This window comes from Ictalurus furcatus, chromosome 8, assembly GCF_023375685.1.
Source record: "Ictalurus furcatus strain D&B chromosome 8, Billie_1.0, whole genome shotgun sequence".
NCBI lineage: Eukaryota > Metazoa > Chordata > Actinopteri > Siluriformes > Ictaluridae > Ictalurus > Ictalurus furcatus.
Genome location: NC_071262.1, coordinates 17502802 through 17522811, shown reverse-complemented (window position 1 = coordinate 17522811; position 20010 = coordinate 17502802). Strand labels below are relative to the sequence as shown.

Genomic DNA, 20010 nt, shown 5'->3' with positions numbered 1-20010 from the left:
AAATTTCAAATGAAACTTTTAAATTATTCATTTTAACTGAAGTGCTGGAAAAAAAAAATAAATACAGGAAATAACACACACACACAAAAATAAAAAACTTGCACAAAACTGCTTTCACACAAAAATTAATTACATTTAACATAATAAATATACCATAAAGTATACATATAATTCAAATCTATCATTATGAAATGGAAAAAATAAAAACAATCAAGTCTATTTACATGTAAACATTTCCAGTTAACTTTTTTCAATTTGTTACAGGATCGAATCTGATTCATTCTTTATTTCTCCAATATCAGATCCACCATTTTGTTTTTGGTTTGGACTTGATACCAATCCTCGGTACTGAAATCAGTGCCATTTCTATTTATAAATGTAAATAAAATCGCTGTTCAATGTAACAAGGTAATGCAGTATCAAACAAACAAACAAAAAAAGCTATAGTTACACAGCTCTAAACCACAAAATCTTCTAAGACTAGAAAAAGATCCAAGTGTTACATTATATTCAACACTGAATACATAAATAAAAAATAACACACATCTAAAATGACACCCAGCATGTCACTGAATGCAGCAGCTAATGCTTATTTAGCAAGATCTATGCTAAGCAACTCACTAATTCATTCCATTCCCACTAGCTTGTTTTCGCTCTCACCTGTATGGCAGACATACTGAAGTGGATGAAAGGACAGAAGGAAAGAGGGAGACAGGGAAGGAGAATATCCTCTCAGTGTCCCGGCAGGTTGAGAAACACCATCAGCACTGAAGCTACACCATCCACCATCAAGTGCGTCCAGAACCTACAAACAGAATGATTCAATTTTAAAATATAAACAACACAGATATAAAATGCTACAAGATACTATGAAACCAGGACAAATGCTTGCTGCAGGAATGAGAAGACCTGCGAAATAACAACCTACCAGCATGACCCCTTAAATCACAGCCTCATTGCACTGTGTAAGGTTGTGAGATACTTCAATCCAGATTCAAATACAAAAAAAATACAAATAAATGATGCTCTAGACTTGTTTGAAGCCGCCGAGTCCCACCCAGAATCAACCGATCAAACCAACCAATCGTTCAGAAGTGAACGAGCATATAAGCTAAGCAGCTTAATAACAGGAAGCACAAACACTTTCGAAGAGGAAGTGTCGGCTGCAGATTTTCCGATGCCTCAGACAGGAACTGGGGCTTGTATGAGCAGAGCACAGAGTGTCACGAAGCACAGCATCTAGTGCGTTTTTAAACGCGGGTGAAAGGTATAGGAGGATCAGCACTGTCTACAACCATGCTCCCCATCATCGTCATCATCATCACACGTACCACTTACTATAAAAGGGAAAAAAAAATAAAAATTAAAATAATAAAAAAAAAAAAAAAACACACCAATATTTTTCGCCACACAAACACATCTGGCTTCTGCGGCTGCACCCCAGGGCAAACCAAAGAGAGAGTTGGGCAAGGAAAACTTTCTGAAATCAAAATGAAATATTGGCATGTTCCCCTTTAATAAAATTCAGCAGAAAAACACCGATGACATGGATAAGAAGCTTTTAACAGTTTGATACCGCACGTCACTTGTAAAAATGCCCTTCAAATTTCTACCAGCACTTCCTGTTCACAGTTAATGTCATGAAGCCCTGACTATACTTCCTGTTTTCACTGTACTGAGGCCTACTTTCTGGAAGTTACTTACTGTTTCTTTGTCATCCTAATTAGGTAAAAATGGATTAGTAAGGCTTTTGGCGTGCACACACACAGAGAGAAACACTCAGAGACACACGAGAGAGAGAGAGAGAGAGAAAGAGAGAAAGAGAGAAACAGACGCAGACAGAGAGAGAGAGAGAGCGAGACAAAGACACATCTACAGAGAGACACAGAAACAAGGATGCAGAGAGACAAGAAAAAAAACAAACAAAAAAAAACAACACACAGACACGCATAGACATACAAAGGCAAAGAGACGGAGACACAGACACACAACAATAGTAACTATACAGCTTTACAGAAGAAATATGTGTCTAATATCACAAGAAGCATTTACAAATCACCAAACAACAAATAAAATAATAATAATTAAAAAAAAAAAAAAAAAAAAAAAAAAAAAAAAAAAAAAAAAAAATCAACAGCACAAATTCTTACAGCTGTATTTTGAATTCTAGAGACTTATGAGCTGAAATTTCACATATCCATCCCACAAACATGAACCACATCACGAACATGTCCACAGTCATAGTTAGTTATTGTGTGTTGCTACGAGTTTTACAATATGAGCTCACTTCCTGTGCTGCTCAGAGCAACGTTCTTGTCGTTACTGCATGATGAACATTATGGGATGGGTGTGGGCCTGAGGCGCCAACCGCAGCTCCTGTACACAGCAGCCTTTACAGTTAGGGCATATAAGCCACTTCCCTTTAAAAACACACTCTTCCTCTGCTGTTCCGATGGCCTAAATTTACATCGCCTGGACAGGAACAGCATGAATCATTAAAAGATAGGACACACGCCGTAAGGCCTGAAGGGAGACTTGTTATTTCAGACAAGTCGAAAGATCAGACAGTTAGTAGCCAGCTGGCTAAAATGCGTCGTCAGTTCTCAGAAAAGACGGCACAGGAAAAAGAGAAAAAAGACGGATTTTAAAAATAGCAGATTTGCTGAAGCGAAGGACCAAAACAAATTGACTGATTTAAAGAAAAACAATGCTTCACCCACCCTGACTGTCTGATACTTATTGTACACTTTTTTGGCCACAAGCTTCAGAACCTGGAAGGTTGCACGCTCGGTTGCATGTTTTCCTTTAATGTCACCCGTGTATAGTTTCTTTGCTGTGTAACATCACGTATCTAATATCACAGGAAAGTTTATAAAAACAACAAAACACACAATTATGCAAAATTTAAGCATACAATAAGCACTGTCTTTTTGTCAAAGCGAAGTTTTTTTGTGTGTGTGGGGTTTTTTTTTTTAAACGACGAAACTTCTCAAACCTGATTTATTCCTCAACTCGTGTGCCTAGTGAAATTTATGCAACAATCTGGGTCTCCTCATGAGAACAGCTCATCTCTTAGTGCTACTGTCAGTGATGATGAGGACAGGAGGCCTGTTTACCAGGAGCTTCAGCTGCTTTTCAGGCTCGGATGACAGAAATCTCTCGGCTCCGATTACCACTTCAACCATCTGTGACGTTCCACTACAGTAAGAAAGAGGACGTACTTACACATACGTTCAGTCATTAAGAGCGAATGTGTGAAACCTCAGTCAAATACACAGCAAGATGCTTTACGGCGTGTGCACGACATTCTACATCTAACTCCACGTTCGCATGAGACACATGATGCTTAAATAAAACACATTTAATTATATATCAAGATTGAAATACATTTTTCTACTGGTCATGTGTTTAGAGATTGGTAGTGCGAACACATTGGTTATGATATGATAGGGATACGATCGGTCAGGTTTACTTGTTCTCACCCAAAAAAACAAGGAGCTTCTTTTCTCACTTAACGTTTTCCAGCGTTGTTTAACGTCAAAATAATGAGAAATCCACTGTCGATGTAGTGGAGACATTAGTGCCAACACTGGACTCAAAGTCCCAGGATGCAATTCGGCTTGGCTAGTTAGTGATATACGAGATGATGAGCCCGATGGTGTTCATTTCGGAGTTGAAGATTTAGAATCAGAGCTGAGTGTAGAGATGAGGAGTTGAGAGAGCTAGACTAAATTAGGACTAAAGTGCCGCTGCATCACTTTGTTCAGGTAGAGATGAAGTAAGGGCATAAATCTCACTGGCACCAATGTGAGTGCGTAGCTGAAAGCCGTTGTGGGTAAGGCAGAAATCCGCTAAACCAAAAGTGAAAATAGTTTGAAACTCAAAATGTCAACTTAACGGCAATGCCACTGAAGATCTCATGCTGGTTATAAATATTGACATGCGAGTCGTTCGGGGTGGATTTTTCCTTTAAGCTGTTAAAAAGTTATCAGTGTCTGAAAGCACTTTAACCCAAAAAGATAATCACTGTCAGAGACACACGGACGTCACTGCAGAGGGGAAAAACATGATGCAATCGCATGAAAACACCTTGAAATTAAAAAATATACACATATTGTACACCACAACAAAAAGCAGGATGCTGCCGCTTTGCAAAACAGCGCAAACTGTAAACTCGGTGAAATATAATCGACAGTTTTATTTCAACACATTCACAAGTAAATAATCGTGAAGTTTCCTTCTTTTCTGTGAAACAGTGCAGGGTGTGCCCTGACTTGTACCCCATAAAAATGATATCATCACTGGAGGAATGCATGTTCGGAGCCCAATCTAGCACAAGAGCACTTTTCATCGCTGGCCTTTTTAAGAAAGGCTGCACACACACGAGGCAACTGGACGCCTGCACGCCGCCGAACGAGACTAGATTCATCTGGATGAAAAATTCATGGAAAATTCCAAAAGAGTCAAAGCTTCTCTCCTCATTCACTCGGCTCACACAAGCGCTTCTGTGTGCATCCTGCGGGATAAGATGAACCCGGTTCTACACACATGGCCTGGATCAAACAGAGACACAAGAAGAGGCTTTGAGGAGGAACTGATTGCTCGTGGAAGATCTTTGCGGTATTGTGTGTTTACGTGATCCTCACACAGGGTGTGAAATGCATCAGCACGTACAAGCTGGGTGTAAACCTGATCATTAGATTTCATAAAGAAAGTCTGATCAAAGGACTGTGTAGAAGGCAGTTAAGGACCCTCTCATCAATAGAGAAAATAATGAGGAGACACAGCATCAGTCTGAAAGTTTGTACTGGGTAGTGGTGGCTTGGCAGTTAAGGCTCTAGGTTACTGATCGGAAGGTCGGGGGTTCAAGCCCCAGCACTGCCAAGCTGCCACTGTTGGGCCCTTGAGCAAGGCCCTTAACCCTCTCAGCTCCAGGGGCACTGTATCATGGCTCTGACCCCAGCTTCCTAACATGCTGGGGTATGCGAAGAAACTGCGCTGTAATGTATATTTGACCAATAAAGAGATTACATTACGCGTCACACAGAGAAGACCAGAGATGTCGAGCCTGACTGGACTTGACGGTGTGTTGAACAGAAAAAGAACAGAAAATGAAAGAGTGAGCGTGCCTGTAGGCGACATGAGGAACCAGGAAGTGAACTTCAATAAGAGCGTGGAGACATGATGCGCAGGCAGATAGGCAGTGTAGGACAGCAAGATCCACACCTGCAGCTTTTCACGCTTCCAGCAAAGTACTTCATGTCATCTTAAAAACAAGCTGAACCATCAGAGAGCACTTATAATCATCCAAACTGCTCACATACATAAATGCACTTAATATGAATAAATATCAGATTCTACAGAGGAAAACTGAGAAAAATCTGCTCAAATAAAAGTAATTTTTCACTGATATACTTAAAAATAAAAACTCTTATTTACTAAAATCATTATTGATATATAATCATATATATAATCAATAATATAATTGTTCAATATAATCATACATAAAATTAAATTCGATATGATACAGTGGTGTCTTGATACATAGGGATGACAAAAATATATCACAATACTTGAGGACATTTCTACAACACACGATGTGTATCATGATGTATAATTTAGCTAACATACTGTCTGTAAACCAGGAGTAAAATAAACAAAAATGTTAAAATGAGTTTGATAATACTTTTCTTTAATGCGTACAAAGACAGAAGATTTTTTTTAACGACTTCAAAAAAAAACAGCACCCATTAAGTAATGATTAAAAATGTAAAAATAAATAAATAAATGAATAAAAATAATAATTACAAATCACCATACCAACGATATCGCAGAAAAATGTATCATATGTAATAATATATCACAATATCAATTTTATATCAATATATCACCCAGCCTTAATAACATGCCATATTGTTACACCTCTAGACGTATCCTGATCACTGTGCTTATTCCCAATCATTAACAAACCAAAGTCATCTTATTTGGTCTAGTTGTACAGAGTCAGTGCTGATATTCATTAAAGGTGCATTTACTTCTGTGCCTCTGTGGGACAAAACAGAACACAGCCTATCTCCTGCCTGTTTATGCAGATTAACTTCTGTATATTTTATTCATCAATCTCTTGCTTTTCCTCTAGCTGCAGATGAAATCTGGCTTTAATCAAGGAGTGCTTTTCGAAAGTAAATACAGTAAACATACAAGACAAATGTGTGTCCTTAGCTTTGTCTATCGATTCCTTTCCATTAAATCAATAATTGATAGTTAATATAATTACCCACACTTGTGTGTGCCAGTAGTGTATGTGTGATAGAGACAAGAACTGACTTGTTTCCCTGAGCTGAACTAAGAACAGAAATCCTGTTTACTTGTAAAAGCTGCTGTTGCATTTTGTCAGTTAATACCTAAAACATGCACCTATATAATGCATACTTACGAGGGCGAGTCAGATGAAAAATCGTTGTTTTTTTTTTTTGATTTGGCACTTATTGAGAATAGGTGTCACAAAACTGTATAATGTTTCTACATTATCTCCATTTTATTCCAAGTGTTCCACTAAACAAGGGTCTCTATTCCTTTGGAAAATAATGTGATTCAATTCTAATTTGTCACACTTTTAAGCTTTTCATTTGGCTCACCTTTGTAAATTTATGAAGTACTGCACTCTAATAACATAGCCTCATGATGAGATGAAGACAATTTCTCCCTAATTTGGTCACAAACCAACCAGAATTGCCACCCACCTGTCAGCTGTTCCCCCATCACATGACAGTTACCAAATGAGGACCCACTGACTTAACGTGTAACAGCCTCTTACATTTATGGCATTTTGGCAGACGCCCTTATCCAGAGCGACTTACATCTCTCATATATACAACTGAGCAAAAGGGCCCAACAGTGGTAGCAGTGCTGGGGCTTGAACTCCTGACCTCAAGTTCAGTAACTCAGACCCTTTAACCACTGAGCCACCACTGAACTGCCCGTAGGAGCCTGCTATGTACTCTCTTCCACATACATGAGCTCACAGGCACCTATGATTGGCTAGTGTCGCTGTGATTGACAGGGAGAGGGAGTACGCCATCCATCCATCCCTCCCTCCCAAAGAGCAACCAACTGGGCTCCCGTTCACGGATGGATGTGGCCTCCATTGTTGGGATTCAAAATCGTGATCCAACAACAGGCGGAAAATATTTAACTCCACTGGTAGCATCCTCCCTGATTGACAGCTTAATTAACAAATTAAGAGATATGAGAAACACTAGGTTTAAAAAAAAAAAAAAAAAAAAACGGTGGTGAATTCCTTTAATGCCATTGGTGCTCAGAGATCTGAAAGAAGTAGTTACAAGCAAGTTGTGTCATAATTCTTCCTTCAAAGTGAGTGTGAGGGCAAGATCAGACAGGCCATGACCCCTGGTCATGGAGCATTCTTATTCTCGCTCTTACTCATGTACACACTCACTTCCTATAGTTAACTAGATACAAACCGACCTTAAAATAGATTTGACTGTTGCGCATTTACCCAAACGAACACTTGCCCAAGCACAGAGTCAATCAAAGAAATCTGTGAAATCAATTTTAAGTAGTCTGCAGCTCCAATATCTCTCTGCAACCAGGAGTGGACAAATCACAAGCTTGTGTGTCTAGGACAAACAGCTTTCATGTTCAAGCTAGTTTTTTTTTTGCAGTTGTAGAAAAGCAGTGACACACCTCAATGTTCTAACCATAGGGCATATTTCCTAATCCATGGTCTGCTGCACTACATATGTTGACTTGAATGCAATCTGGCTGACTGTAGAATGATTTGTACTAGGAGGATTTATTAGCATGCGGACATGGAAATGATGAGGAAACCCAGCAAAATAAATAAAAGACACAAAGGTGTCAAATAACTCTCCTGCTATAAGCAAGTCACCTATCTCACTGTTAAACACGTTATGTACAGTGCCCTCCACTAATATTGGCACCCTTGGTAAATATGAGCAAAGAAGGCTTTGAAAACTTGTCTATTGTTTAACCTTTTGATCTTTAGTTAAAAAAAAAATTCACAAAAATACTTTGCTCTCATGGATAAACAATTGCAAACAAAACACAGGTTTATGCAAAAACAAAATCTTTGTTAAATATAGGTGTGCAACAATTATTGGCACCCTTTTAGTCAATACTTTGTGCTACCTCCCTTTGCCAAGATAACAGCTCCGAGTCTTATCCTATAATGCCTGATGAGAATACATGGCAAGGGATCCGAGACCATTCCTCCATACAGAATCTGTCCAGATCCTTCACATTTCGAGGTCCATGAAGGTCTCCTCTTCAGTTCAGCCCACAGGTTTTCTATGGGTTTCAAGTCAGGGCATGGGATGGCCATGGCAGGACCTTGATTTTGTGGTCAGTAAACCATTTTTGTGATTATTTTGATGGGTGTTCTGGATCATTGTCCTGCTGGAAGATCCAACCATGGCCCATTTTAAGCTTTCTGGCAGAGGCAGTCAGGTTTTCATTTAATATCTGTTGATATTTGATAGAGTCCGTGATGCCATGTATCCTAACAAAATGTCCAGGTCCTCTGGCAGAAAAACAGCCCCAAAACATTAAAGAACCACCACCATATTTAACCGTGGGCATGAGGTACTTTTCCATATGGCTCCCTCTCTGTGTGCGCCAAAACCATCTCTGGTGTTTACTGCCGAAAAAGCTCCATTTTGGTTTCATCTGACCATAGAACCCGATCCCATTTGAAGTTCCAGTAGTGTCTGGCAAACTGAAGATGCGTGAATTTGTTTCTGGATGAGAGTAGAGGCTTTTTTCTTTTTTCCTAACATTAACCCTTCCAAACAACTTGTGATGTAGGTGACTTTGAATTGCAGTTCTGGAGACTTTTTGACCCCAAGAGGCAACTCACTTCTGCAATTCTCCAGCTGTGATCTTTGGAGATTTCTTGGCCACTCGAACCATCATCTTCACAGTGCGTTGAGACAATATAGACACACGTCCAATTCCAGGTTGATTCATAACATTTCCAGTTGACTGGAACGTCGAAATTATTGCCCTGATGGTGGAAATGGGCATTTTCAATGCTTGTGCAATTTTCTTATAGCCACTTCCCATTTTGTGAAGCTCAACAACCTTTTGCTGCACATCACAGCTCTATTCCTTGGTCTTACCCATTGTTATGAATGACTAAGGGAATTTGGCTTATGTTACGTCATATTTATACCCCTATGAAACAGGAAGTCATGGTTGAACAATTTCCTGTTCCTAGTCACCCAGGTGTACTAAAATAAATTATGAATGAGAATATACTTCAAATATACTTCTCACATATCAATTCATAGGGGTGCCAATAATTGTTGCATACCTACATTTAACAATAATTTTTTTTGATAAACCCATGTTGTGCTTGCAATTGTTTGATATCCATGAGAGCAGAGTATTTTTGTGAATTCTTTTAACAAAAGATCAAAACATTAAACAATAAAGAATTTTTCACAGCCATCTTTGCTCATAATTACCAAGGGTGCCAATATTAGTTGCGAGCACGGTATACAGAGTCGAGTAAAGCCTTTTACATACAATGTGAGGACACCAAACAAACACCAAATCTCACACTCAAAACACTGGCCAATGACCTGTTGAAGAAGATAATCATCATATACATATGTCTGTATTAATTCACTTAACTAGCTTGAAATATGTTATGACCTTAAATTAGCTACCAGTGACACTGTTTACATGCACATCAAATTCCGTTTAAGGTCTATATTCGGGTTGCAGCCATATTCCAAATACAATCTTTATATGCGTACAGGCATCAGAATATCCCTGTATACATGGATGTTGTACGTTTCCATTCCTAAATAATTAGCCTAAGCATCTGTTAGCACCCACAAACTGAGCATGCGCATACATCTCCTGTCAGTGGATTTTCTGAAAAAGGTCTTTCCATACAACAAATTTCTAATTAAAACAGGCATATTTCACAGGAGAGAATCAGAATCTGGGGAATCAAAATATTGTCATAATCTGAATCAGGGAATCAGATTGTACCATTTTCATGACAGGAATGTTGAAGTTCTGTAAACAGTCATTGCGTAGCCTAGGCAATTAATGTCAATTACTGAAACAGGGGATTGGTAGCAAATCATAGCTTTTAAATGCTAGCTAATCAGTCCCGCCAGGATTTTGCAATTGCAGAGACGAACACAAAATCAATGAAACTCCGCAATATTCGGAGGAGATTGCAATTTTTCAAAAGTTACCGAAGATGTTTCGCACTTTTGGGCCAAGACGTATCATCATCACAACACGCATTCAACCAAAGCCCTCTTCGATTCACGTGCATCGAACAAGTCGTTGAAGTCTCATTTACCAACAAACATCACCGCGAAAGACTATTTCATGCAATTGCAACTTATCCAATTCAAGCAGTTTTCCACAAAATGCATCACAAATTTTGAAGAAAAAAAAAAACCCACAGCAAAATCAAGAATTTTTGGCCACAGATTACAAAATTTACACTATATATGGGGAAAAAATTGAATGTTGCAAACCTTTATCATCTTATAAATGCCACACAAGGAAGAAACCAGTCTAGAGACTTTCAGTTCTGTAAGCTCCACATCTAGAAAGTTTCAAAAGGCTCAGTAAAATAACCAATATAATGTCATAAATAAACCCTTTTCAAACCTCTAGCAAATTCTCTCATCAATCAAGCGTAAACCTCAAATACGAAAGCAGTAAGTCATGGGCTTAGAAGAGAACAGCAGGCAGGGCAGATGTTACAGCAGTCTTCAGCCTGCCCATCATGAGAACTACTACTTGCAGTTCAACTCGTTAAACTCGACGAGACTCGAGATCTGTTTTGCTTCAGAAAACACATTCATGATTCAGTGGCAGGTGCTCAGAGAGAAAGGCTAAGGATTAGGAGGTATTTACTCACAGCCATATGCGGAGCACGAGAAACAGCTATGTCTCTGAATGTTCTGGGAAAAATTGCATTTGTATGCAAAGCAGTGGGATTATAAAACAAATGGTGAGTAGAAAGCCTTAGACATGCAGACCGAGACATCACATAATATACTTTTAAAACATAACACTGGATTTTAAAAAAAAAAAAAAAAACACCTTTAGTCAAAGGGGTCAGAGCTGAGGTTTGCAAATTTTTCCAGTCAGTGAACAAAGTTATAGGATTGCTTTCTCGAGGGAAAAAAGTTCCTTTAAACTTGTTTAAACTTCAAAACTACTGAGGAATGAAAACTGAAAGAAAAGATAGACACAATATTTTGAAACCTGCATAACATCATCTACATGTATGTACAAGTATAACTGCATAGTATTGTAGAATTAATCATCAGCTCAAGCCTTCTTTCTACCCGAGTCAGAATCATTTTCATTCGTAAATTAGTTTGAACACTATTAAAATTATAAAGATTTACATATTTCAAAGGCAAAAAATAAATCCACTTTTGAATGCTGAGGGTCAAAAAATCTGATTTAGTCACTTTACACAAATCTATCGAAATTCATTTTCTAAACTTTGTGACCATTTGTGTGTTGCTTGATGAATGAAAATAGGTCTGAATAAGAGGAATGTCATTTATAGCATATTTTAATTTAACACAGATTTTTATTAACTATTAATTTTCCTACATACCTACCGAAGTATACGCCCCAAAAGCAATACAAATGGGTAACCATTTCTAAATGGCAGTAATCAAGCCGTACAGGATTTCAGTGCGTTTATTTTGTGATCGTTGCACCCATAAATACTTGATTTTGGTGCAGGTTTTCTCAACATTTGTGAAGCAACTTAAACGTTTGGTTTTTTTGTGTGTTTTTGCGGAAAATTATTTGAATTGGCGAAATCGCAATTGCACGATGTTATTTTGCACGGTCTTTTGCAGTGATGTTTGTTGGTAAATGAGACCTTTTAGCTGTACTCATGTTTGATGCGCGTGAATCGAAGAGGGCGTTGGTTGAATGCATCATGTGACATCACAACACAAGTCTTTGCAAGCTCCTCTGAATATTGGAGAGTTTCTATGATCTTGCATTTATTTCTGCGATGTAAAAATCCTGGAAGGACTGAATAATATAAAGTTTCGTTTTTCTCTTGCTGGATTTAAAATAGTAAGAACATTAAGAGCATTATTTGAGAAAGAAGACAAGTAGAGCAAACAAGTCAATCTCAGCACCAGCAGTGCTGATGGAGATGCCTCCACCTCCAGGAAGCTACTGAAGACGAACTATTGCCAGACATTTGACTTTACTGTGACCTCGGTCCTGTTTAGATCAATCCCAAAATATAATCGGTTCATCTGCAGGTTTCCATTTAAATTCCTCAAACATTCAAGTACTCGTGCTAGAAATATCTTGCTAACGGGAATCTCAGACAGACAAACAACTGACCTGAAAACATAATGCCTCCCCCATTCAGTGGCTGAGGCATAAAAATATAAAACTAAATTCCAGATAAAATACATGACTGTGGGTAAATAAATAAACAATCCAGTGTGCTAAAGGGAATGAAATAGAAAAATGTATAAAAATGCATATGGATATGATTATTATTTGGCCCCAGGGCAGAGTAATAAATGCAAAACCAAACAAAAAAAATGACTGGATAAACAAATAAAACCGAACCAAGTGCCAGTGGGTTTTTAAATAAAAAATGTAGGAAGTGCATAAAGGTTTTATGTGGATCTTGGATGGTAAATGAATTGCAAAATGTCTGTAATATTAAACACAAAGTACAGTTGGTATTGGGCTGGGCTATATGATATAATATCGAGTAAATCATGGAAAATTGTGTAACTATACACTTTTCTGAAATATAGTTTTGTTTTTAAACAATTTGATTAAAAACTGACTGGAAGCAGCTGAATTGATGTAACGTCGTAAAACATTTTAATTGTTTTTGAGACTTAAGACAACAAAACAAAACAAAAAACAACATTTTTGTACACCTTATAATATAAATCAGTGACCAGGTTTTCATTATTGCAACATATGAAAAGCATATGCCTTTGAGAATCATGAAATGATTTTTTTTTGGTCACATCACCCCTTATAAAAAAAGGTTTATGATACAAGCATGATATTGCTTTTTTTTGTGATTTTCTTTCACCTGTTGTATGTATAATTGTATAGTACTACTACTATACAGTGTTTGTTCAGTATGTGCTGTATAAAAATATTTGCATAATAATATGCATTTAAATACTAAGCCTTTTATGAAATACATGTTTTGAATCGGGCACAACTGAAGTAAAGTTAAAAGTAGTTAAAAGGAAGTTAAACATGCAAGGCTGAAATGATGTGGGCTTTGTGCAGCAGAAATAGAAGCTGGAAGGAAGATGTGCAGTTTGAGCCCACAGCATGTCCTTCGCCCCATTAATTATTCCCATTCAATTTCTCCATTCCTCTGCCTCTGCTTCACTCTGCTGTACTCTCACAGAGCAGGGGGCCCTCTGATCACACTTCGCTCTGGCCAAAGTAGCTCATCCAGCTCCGTTTGATGTGCAGACTCTGGACTTCGTCAGCACAACAAGTAATCCAGCAAGCAGCCGGCAAAATGTTGGCGAATGGTAGCTAAAAATGTCAAAACGAAAGGATTCCAGGAACTAAAAAAAAAGCATCTATGGAAGAGAGCTGGGTTTGTAATAACATGCAAGGAAGCAATGTGGGTTTGTGTTGTCTCTGTGTGTGTGTGTGTGTGTGTAAAAGACAGTTGACAAAAAAATAAACAAAAAAAAACAAAAAAACACAGGAGAGTTGGCCAAGCTAACTCCACCCTGAGCAGATACAGATGTTTGTCTTTCAGGGACTTGAGCTCAGCAAAACAGCTGGGCAATAACACTAGGACTGATATTGACTCATAACTGTCTTTGTTAGCGATTTTAATGCACTTCAAATATGACAGAACTCATGCATTGCGAACTAATACGAAAATACTCTGGGCATTCGAGACCAGACAAATCATGGTAAATAAGATATGAAAGCTCCAAAAACAAAGTGCGTGCAATACAAGTACACTGAGAGCCATTCATCTTTATGCTGCAGACTTGGTGTTACACATTCCTATACAACTACAGCTGACAGATACTTGTGCCCAGTGTTGGATCTAAAGAGTTTTAAAGTGCCCCTATTTTGCTTTTTCAGATATTACCTTTCATGTAGTGTGTTATAGAGCTGTTTGTGAATGTAAAAAGTCTGCAAAGTTTCAAAAATCAAAAGTGCAGGACACTGTAATTCCAGACTTAGTTTCTGCACTAACTTATGTAATTTGGTAACAAAAAAAACCACCTCTGGTCTTCATTGGCTGTAGTTTTGTTTTGTATACGTGTGCAGCCAGTGCACAGCTTTTAGCCTGTTAGCCTCTGCTAACCGGCTAACTCACGTTATTGCCAAACTACATATAAACTTACCACCGAGAAACGTCTTGTTCTCCTCGTGCTTGCAATGGTGGTTCGGGTTTATCTTCTGATGTATCACTATCGGACTCGGGCAAAGGCAAACCGACATTATAACGGATAAACTTTGATATGGTAGTGGGCGTTTCCTTTCCAACACACGCTGTATGAGGTAAACCAATTTCAACAGACATCTGACCTTTCAGAGAGCCTACTCTGCTCTGAAAGGAGGAGTTTAGAGTGAACGGATCCTTGAGCGAGTCATTTGTGACACTGAGAAAAAGAGGTGATGCTGCAATGTAAATTATGAGAAAATTAAAAAGTGTTTTTTGACCTTGGATGCATGTAAACCTATTGCACAAGTGCTCTAAAACAAAATTAGGCATGTTTATATCTATAGCATAATAAGGGCACTTTAAACTTGATAGGCAAAGCAATGACAGGAAGGTTTGGCTAGTCTGACTAGCTTTTACTAGTCTGGTACTTCACATCACTAAATGTGGCCTACAACATCTTACTTTTAGAGAAATAAGCTATTTATCTGACATTAAATCAGCCAACATTTTACTTACAAACAAATCTCCTGAAACAGATTAAAGAAGCTCACAAAATCCAGTCATTATCTTGCTCTGAAAGGCTCACTGGGTTCAAATGTTTGTTCAAAAGCTGGTGCATATATAAACAAACAGAAATGAGTGCAACCTTCAAGATTCTGAAGCTTGTGGCCAGAAAAGTGTACAATAAAAGTGAGAAACTTTATGGGCCATGGGTGGAGCATGTAAATCACTATGCATTATTTTTTCCAGGTTTTTTCCCCCACATTGGCATCATTCATTTGACAAGGATGCAGTTTTCATTGAGGCTACAATTAGTCATTTTGCTAGCTAATAAATCATCTACAAGCCGCTGACAAATTAAAAACAAAAACCTGATAGCTCTTTTATACTGTGTGGGTGATTTTGCTAGCATGGTCTGGCTATACTTGTTATGTTCGAGAGAAGCATCACTGCAATCAATAAAAGTTCTTCTGACTGATCACCTTTATCCCATAATGAAACCTTTCTATCCTGACTGGAGTGGTCCCTTTCAGGATGACTCCGCTCCCATGTGCAGGGAATAAGGGTTCACTGAATTGTTTGATGAGCATAACAATGATGTTAATCACATCCTATGGCCTTCACCATAATCAAACCGCAACACAACTGAGCATTTATGGAAGATTCTGGAGCGACTATTAGACAGTGATCTTCAGCACCACCATCCCTAACATATCTATTGGAAGAACAGTGTTCATCGCTTCAGTACCATTCCGAACTAAAACTTGTCAAATCTGTAATGAATTTGTAAAAGATTCATTACATCTGCAGTTTAGGCAGTCCAGTTGCACTGTGCTTGATGATTCTGCATCATATATATGGGCTGTGGACGTGCAATTAGCGTGGTTAACTTTCACTTTGAAGATGCATTCCTGCAAGCCGTACTCTTCCAATACTGTTACTTTCATTCTGCTGATGCAACATTTGAGTAAACTCTAAAACGTTGTTGTCATTCTGTTTGCATCTTAATTAAGTGTGTGTATGGCACATCACAGGATCAACATGAGTGAGTGTGTCCCGCTGATGCAGCGTGACTGCTTGTTTACAGCCACGCTGACTTTCGGCCGTCTGAACAGTTCTTTCACTGTGGAAGCAGCGTGTGCTTGCGAGAAGGCAGCTGCCAAAGTCAAAGGCCCGGGGGACACACACCAAATGCAACATTCATCCTGTTTACACTCTGCCTACCAGGGTGGATTTCAACTGAAGACTTTATCAAGAGACCATGTGCAAGTGAAGCATGCTGGAGCTGCTGCAAGCAATGAAAGCATCAAAGCCAGGCCTGTTTTCTAAACCACTGCACGCTTGAAAGGTAGCTGCATTCGCGCTGTATGGACACGGTAAGCAAAGTGACAGGTTTGCGCTACTGTGAACACAACAAACTGGGGCTCATAAAAGCCTAAATAAAGACCATTTCACCACAGTATGTTTCTAGTCATAAAGGAAAGGAGGCTGAGCAAATAAAAAAAATTTTTTTTTTAATTGTTCAGAGCAGGGGAAACCCCACCACAAATAACAGGGCTGAGCATCTAAACACATTTAGATTTCTCTGGAACAATAAAAAACAAAAACTCTCTGTGGTCAAACTGTAAAGATCAAACTATGACTTGCATCTAATACGAACAGTCTTACAAAAGGAGTGCCTTTGGTTACCAATCAAAACACTGGTGCTGGTATTACAATATCAATACTATCCTTAAGACCACTGCACGTTATCGGTACAAAGCCGATGTGTAATAACACGGCTGACTGTGTGGGATGGTGCAGGCTGTGGGATTTGACTGGAACTTGCCGGAGTGCCAGCGAGGTCAGTGTGCGCACTCTGTGCAGAGAAGGAGGAAGTGACCTTCTAAGGCCAGCGCAACTAAATCCATCTCTTGTTCAATAATTCAAATCAGCTCCAAAAAAACAACAACAAAAAAAAAACCACCACACTAGGCCTATTTTTGACACCAGAAGAAGAGAAGCATTTGAATAATTGCCCATTTGACTGGTGGGAATTTTTGTATATGTTCCATAATATTTTAATAACAAAGGAGGCATTTTTCCTGACATTGGTACTCCTAACATTAACACCAAATTTGAGACAATAGCATTCATGTTTAGATGTTTAGATATGTGGAAACGTGCAATGCATTAATAGAAAATTCAGGCAAGTATGAGACTTAATAAAACTTAGGATACGGACCGGCCTTAAATTACACACAACATTATTTAAATAAAATATGCTTTCTTCTGAGGATTAGAAGAGCATGCCTAGAAAATGAGTATATGTCTCAAGATATTTAACATGCACAACAATTACTGTTGTGCAAATTTCTAATTATTGTCATCGTCAACATAATTTCATTTTCAGTAAGCGCTTTATCCTGGTCAGGGTCGCAGTAGAATACACATTCACACACACATTCACACCTAGGGACAGTTTAGAGAAGCCAATTAACCTGCCAGCATGCTTCTGGGAGGTAAGACACAAAGGAACCTCAAGGATCATCACAATTTTTTTTTTTTTACATTTTCCATGACCAACTTGACACTGAAATATACATTTCTACTACTGTTCCTCCTGTTTCTTAAATCAAATTACCCCAAGTTACCCATTTAAATTACCCAGTGTTTTAGGCCTTAAATCAGATTTATTGTCAGAATCACAATTTATACATACATACACACACACACACACACACACACACACACACATTTTATATATATATTAAATATATATATTATATATATATATAAATATATATATTATATATATATATATAAATATATATATTATATATATATATATAAATATATATATTATATATATATATATATAAATATATATATATAAATATATATATATATATATATATATATATATATATTATATTTAAAAAATATATATATATATAAATAAAAAAGTGAAATTCTTACGCCACAAAACTCCAATGACGTGTCAGTCAGTTAAATATGAACAAAAGTAGATATAAGGGGGGAAAAAATACAAAAATATACATGTTGGTTACGCAACAGTAACCCGGACATAAATCTAAGCATAGTAGTAACTCTAACATTGAGGCAATACTGTTTTCCTGCCAACTAAACACCACACGGATAATGGAAAGAACACACAAAACCCAGATAGGAACCCAAGTTCACGTCTGAACTGAAGACCGTGCAGCACGTGAGACAGCAAGTTACCCACTGCACCTCTGTGATACAAGATTAGGTGATTACCGTTAAATTTTCATACATCAATAACAATTCATCACAGTGTACGTCTACATCTACTCACTCTGGGAAAGAGAATCATGGCCTTTTCCACAAAGGACAGTTAAGCACCGTTAGAAGACAACTGTCCCTACGCAATCTTCATATATCATACTTCGTATTAGACCCCCATAAAATAAAATTTTAAAAAATTATGCTTACTTACACAAGCTTTTCCCCATTAGAACGCAGAGACGTTGCTGTTTTGAAGTGTCCATGATAACGTCATTGACTGAATATTGTGGTCTATTGTATAAATGATCAGCACAAGACTACTACTTTCTTCAGTTCCCAGATCTATAATAAGGACATGAAGCCATCAAATCCCCAAGGTTCCAGTTAACCGTAGTGCACTGGGGGAGGAGGGTCGATCCTCAGCCCGAATGAAGCACTCACTTCCTCCATTCTGACAAGCTGGCCAGACTCAAGAGGACACCGTGTGCCATTTTATTACGTGAACATTACAGAGTACATTACTGGGAATTTACTGGGAATACGAGACCATTAACAAAACCCAGTGGACCACTTGAGAGTTAATATGCACTGAAGCTTCAACAAGGCCACTTGAGACAGCATAACTGGGACAGCTGTGTGGAGGCCAAGCCCTTCTACATACTTTATATCCTGTACAATGTGCCCATTTGAAATGTTCTTCAAATGACTACATTGTGTATGGAGAATAAATGAAGCCGTGCATGAGATGAGGACAGAAAAGGGAGAAGTCAAGTCAGTATAGGCAAATAGAGAGGAAGAGATAGAAGTTAGGACATGTATGTAAGACTATACTTGCAATTGCATGGATTTAAATAACACTACAGACACCAAAAGAACTTGTTTGAGGTGTTAAACATCCACCAGGCCAGCAGATGTGCTGATAATAAACACAAACTGACCTGTATCCGCTTGCTTGTTGAGCAGTGCAACACTGGTGAGAAGCAAATTAGGAAACTGTTTTCAAGCTGTTCCTAATAACTGGTCGGCTTCAGGTCCGAGTCAAAGCACCAGCCGCAGTTTTGTTCCCTGACGAGTCAAAAACATGCAACAGCCGAAGGAGAAGGTCTTCCTCTCAAGTGAGACTCTGCTTGTTTCATCAACACAGACAATAGAGAAAGGCGTGAACCTAAAGCCTTAAAACACTGTGAAAGCTTCAACCATAACACCCAGGCCAGTGCGCTAACCCTAAACCGGAATCAGACTGGTGCAGCTCGAGAGCTTCAACAAAGGCACTCAAGGCTGTCTGCATCCGCTATTGCACGTTTCCAATCTGTAACGAGAGCAAAACCCTTCAGCAGACCTGCTTCTGCTCTCGGTAACCGCCAACACACATTCTCACACACACATTCACACAGGCGTCCTCAAAAGGAAGCGGACTTTTTTTTTTTTCCACGAGCCACGCTAGAGCGCATGCGCATTTATGGGCACGCGCGCATCTCCATGCCAACCAAGCCTAAATGAAATTACAGTCGAGGTCAGAATCTAGGAAAAATGATAACTGGGATCATAAATTTTTGGTTTTTATTTTATTTAGCACTGTCCTGAATAAGCTATTTCACATAACAGATGTTTACATGTAATCCACAAAACACAATGATAACTGAATTTACACAAAGTAGCCAGTTCAAATGTTTACATCCTGTATGCTTGATTATCAAGACTGTGTGTTGTTACCTGGATGATCAGCGTCTGTGTTTATGTTTTGTGATAGTTGTTCATGAGTCCTTTGTTTGTCCTGAACAGTTAAACTTTGTCCA

General features: G+C 38.4%; 1 protein-coding gene across 3 annotated transcripts in view; it reads right to left on the bottom strand.

The window, feature by feature from the left end:
• The window catches only part of csk (C-terminal Src kinase), a 40169-nt gene extending 20548 nt beyond the window's left edge, over positions 1 to 19621 (bottom strand). The window contains exons 1-2 of one of the 3 annotated variants that reach the window (XM_053631170.1): positions 19153 to 19621; positions 661 to 805 (exon numbers count right to left, since the gene is read on the bottom strand). In XM_053631170.1, the coding sequence (XP_053487145.1) occupies positions 661 to 675 (15 nt within the window). In that variant the 5' untranslated portion in view covers positions 676 to 805; positions 19153 to 19621. The other 2 variants (XM_053631172.1, XM_053631171.1) reach the window with 2 other exon arrangements.
• Between the last annotated feature and the right edge of the window lie 389 nt (positions 19622 to 20010).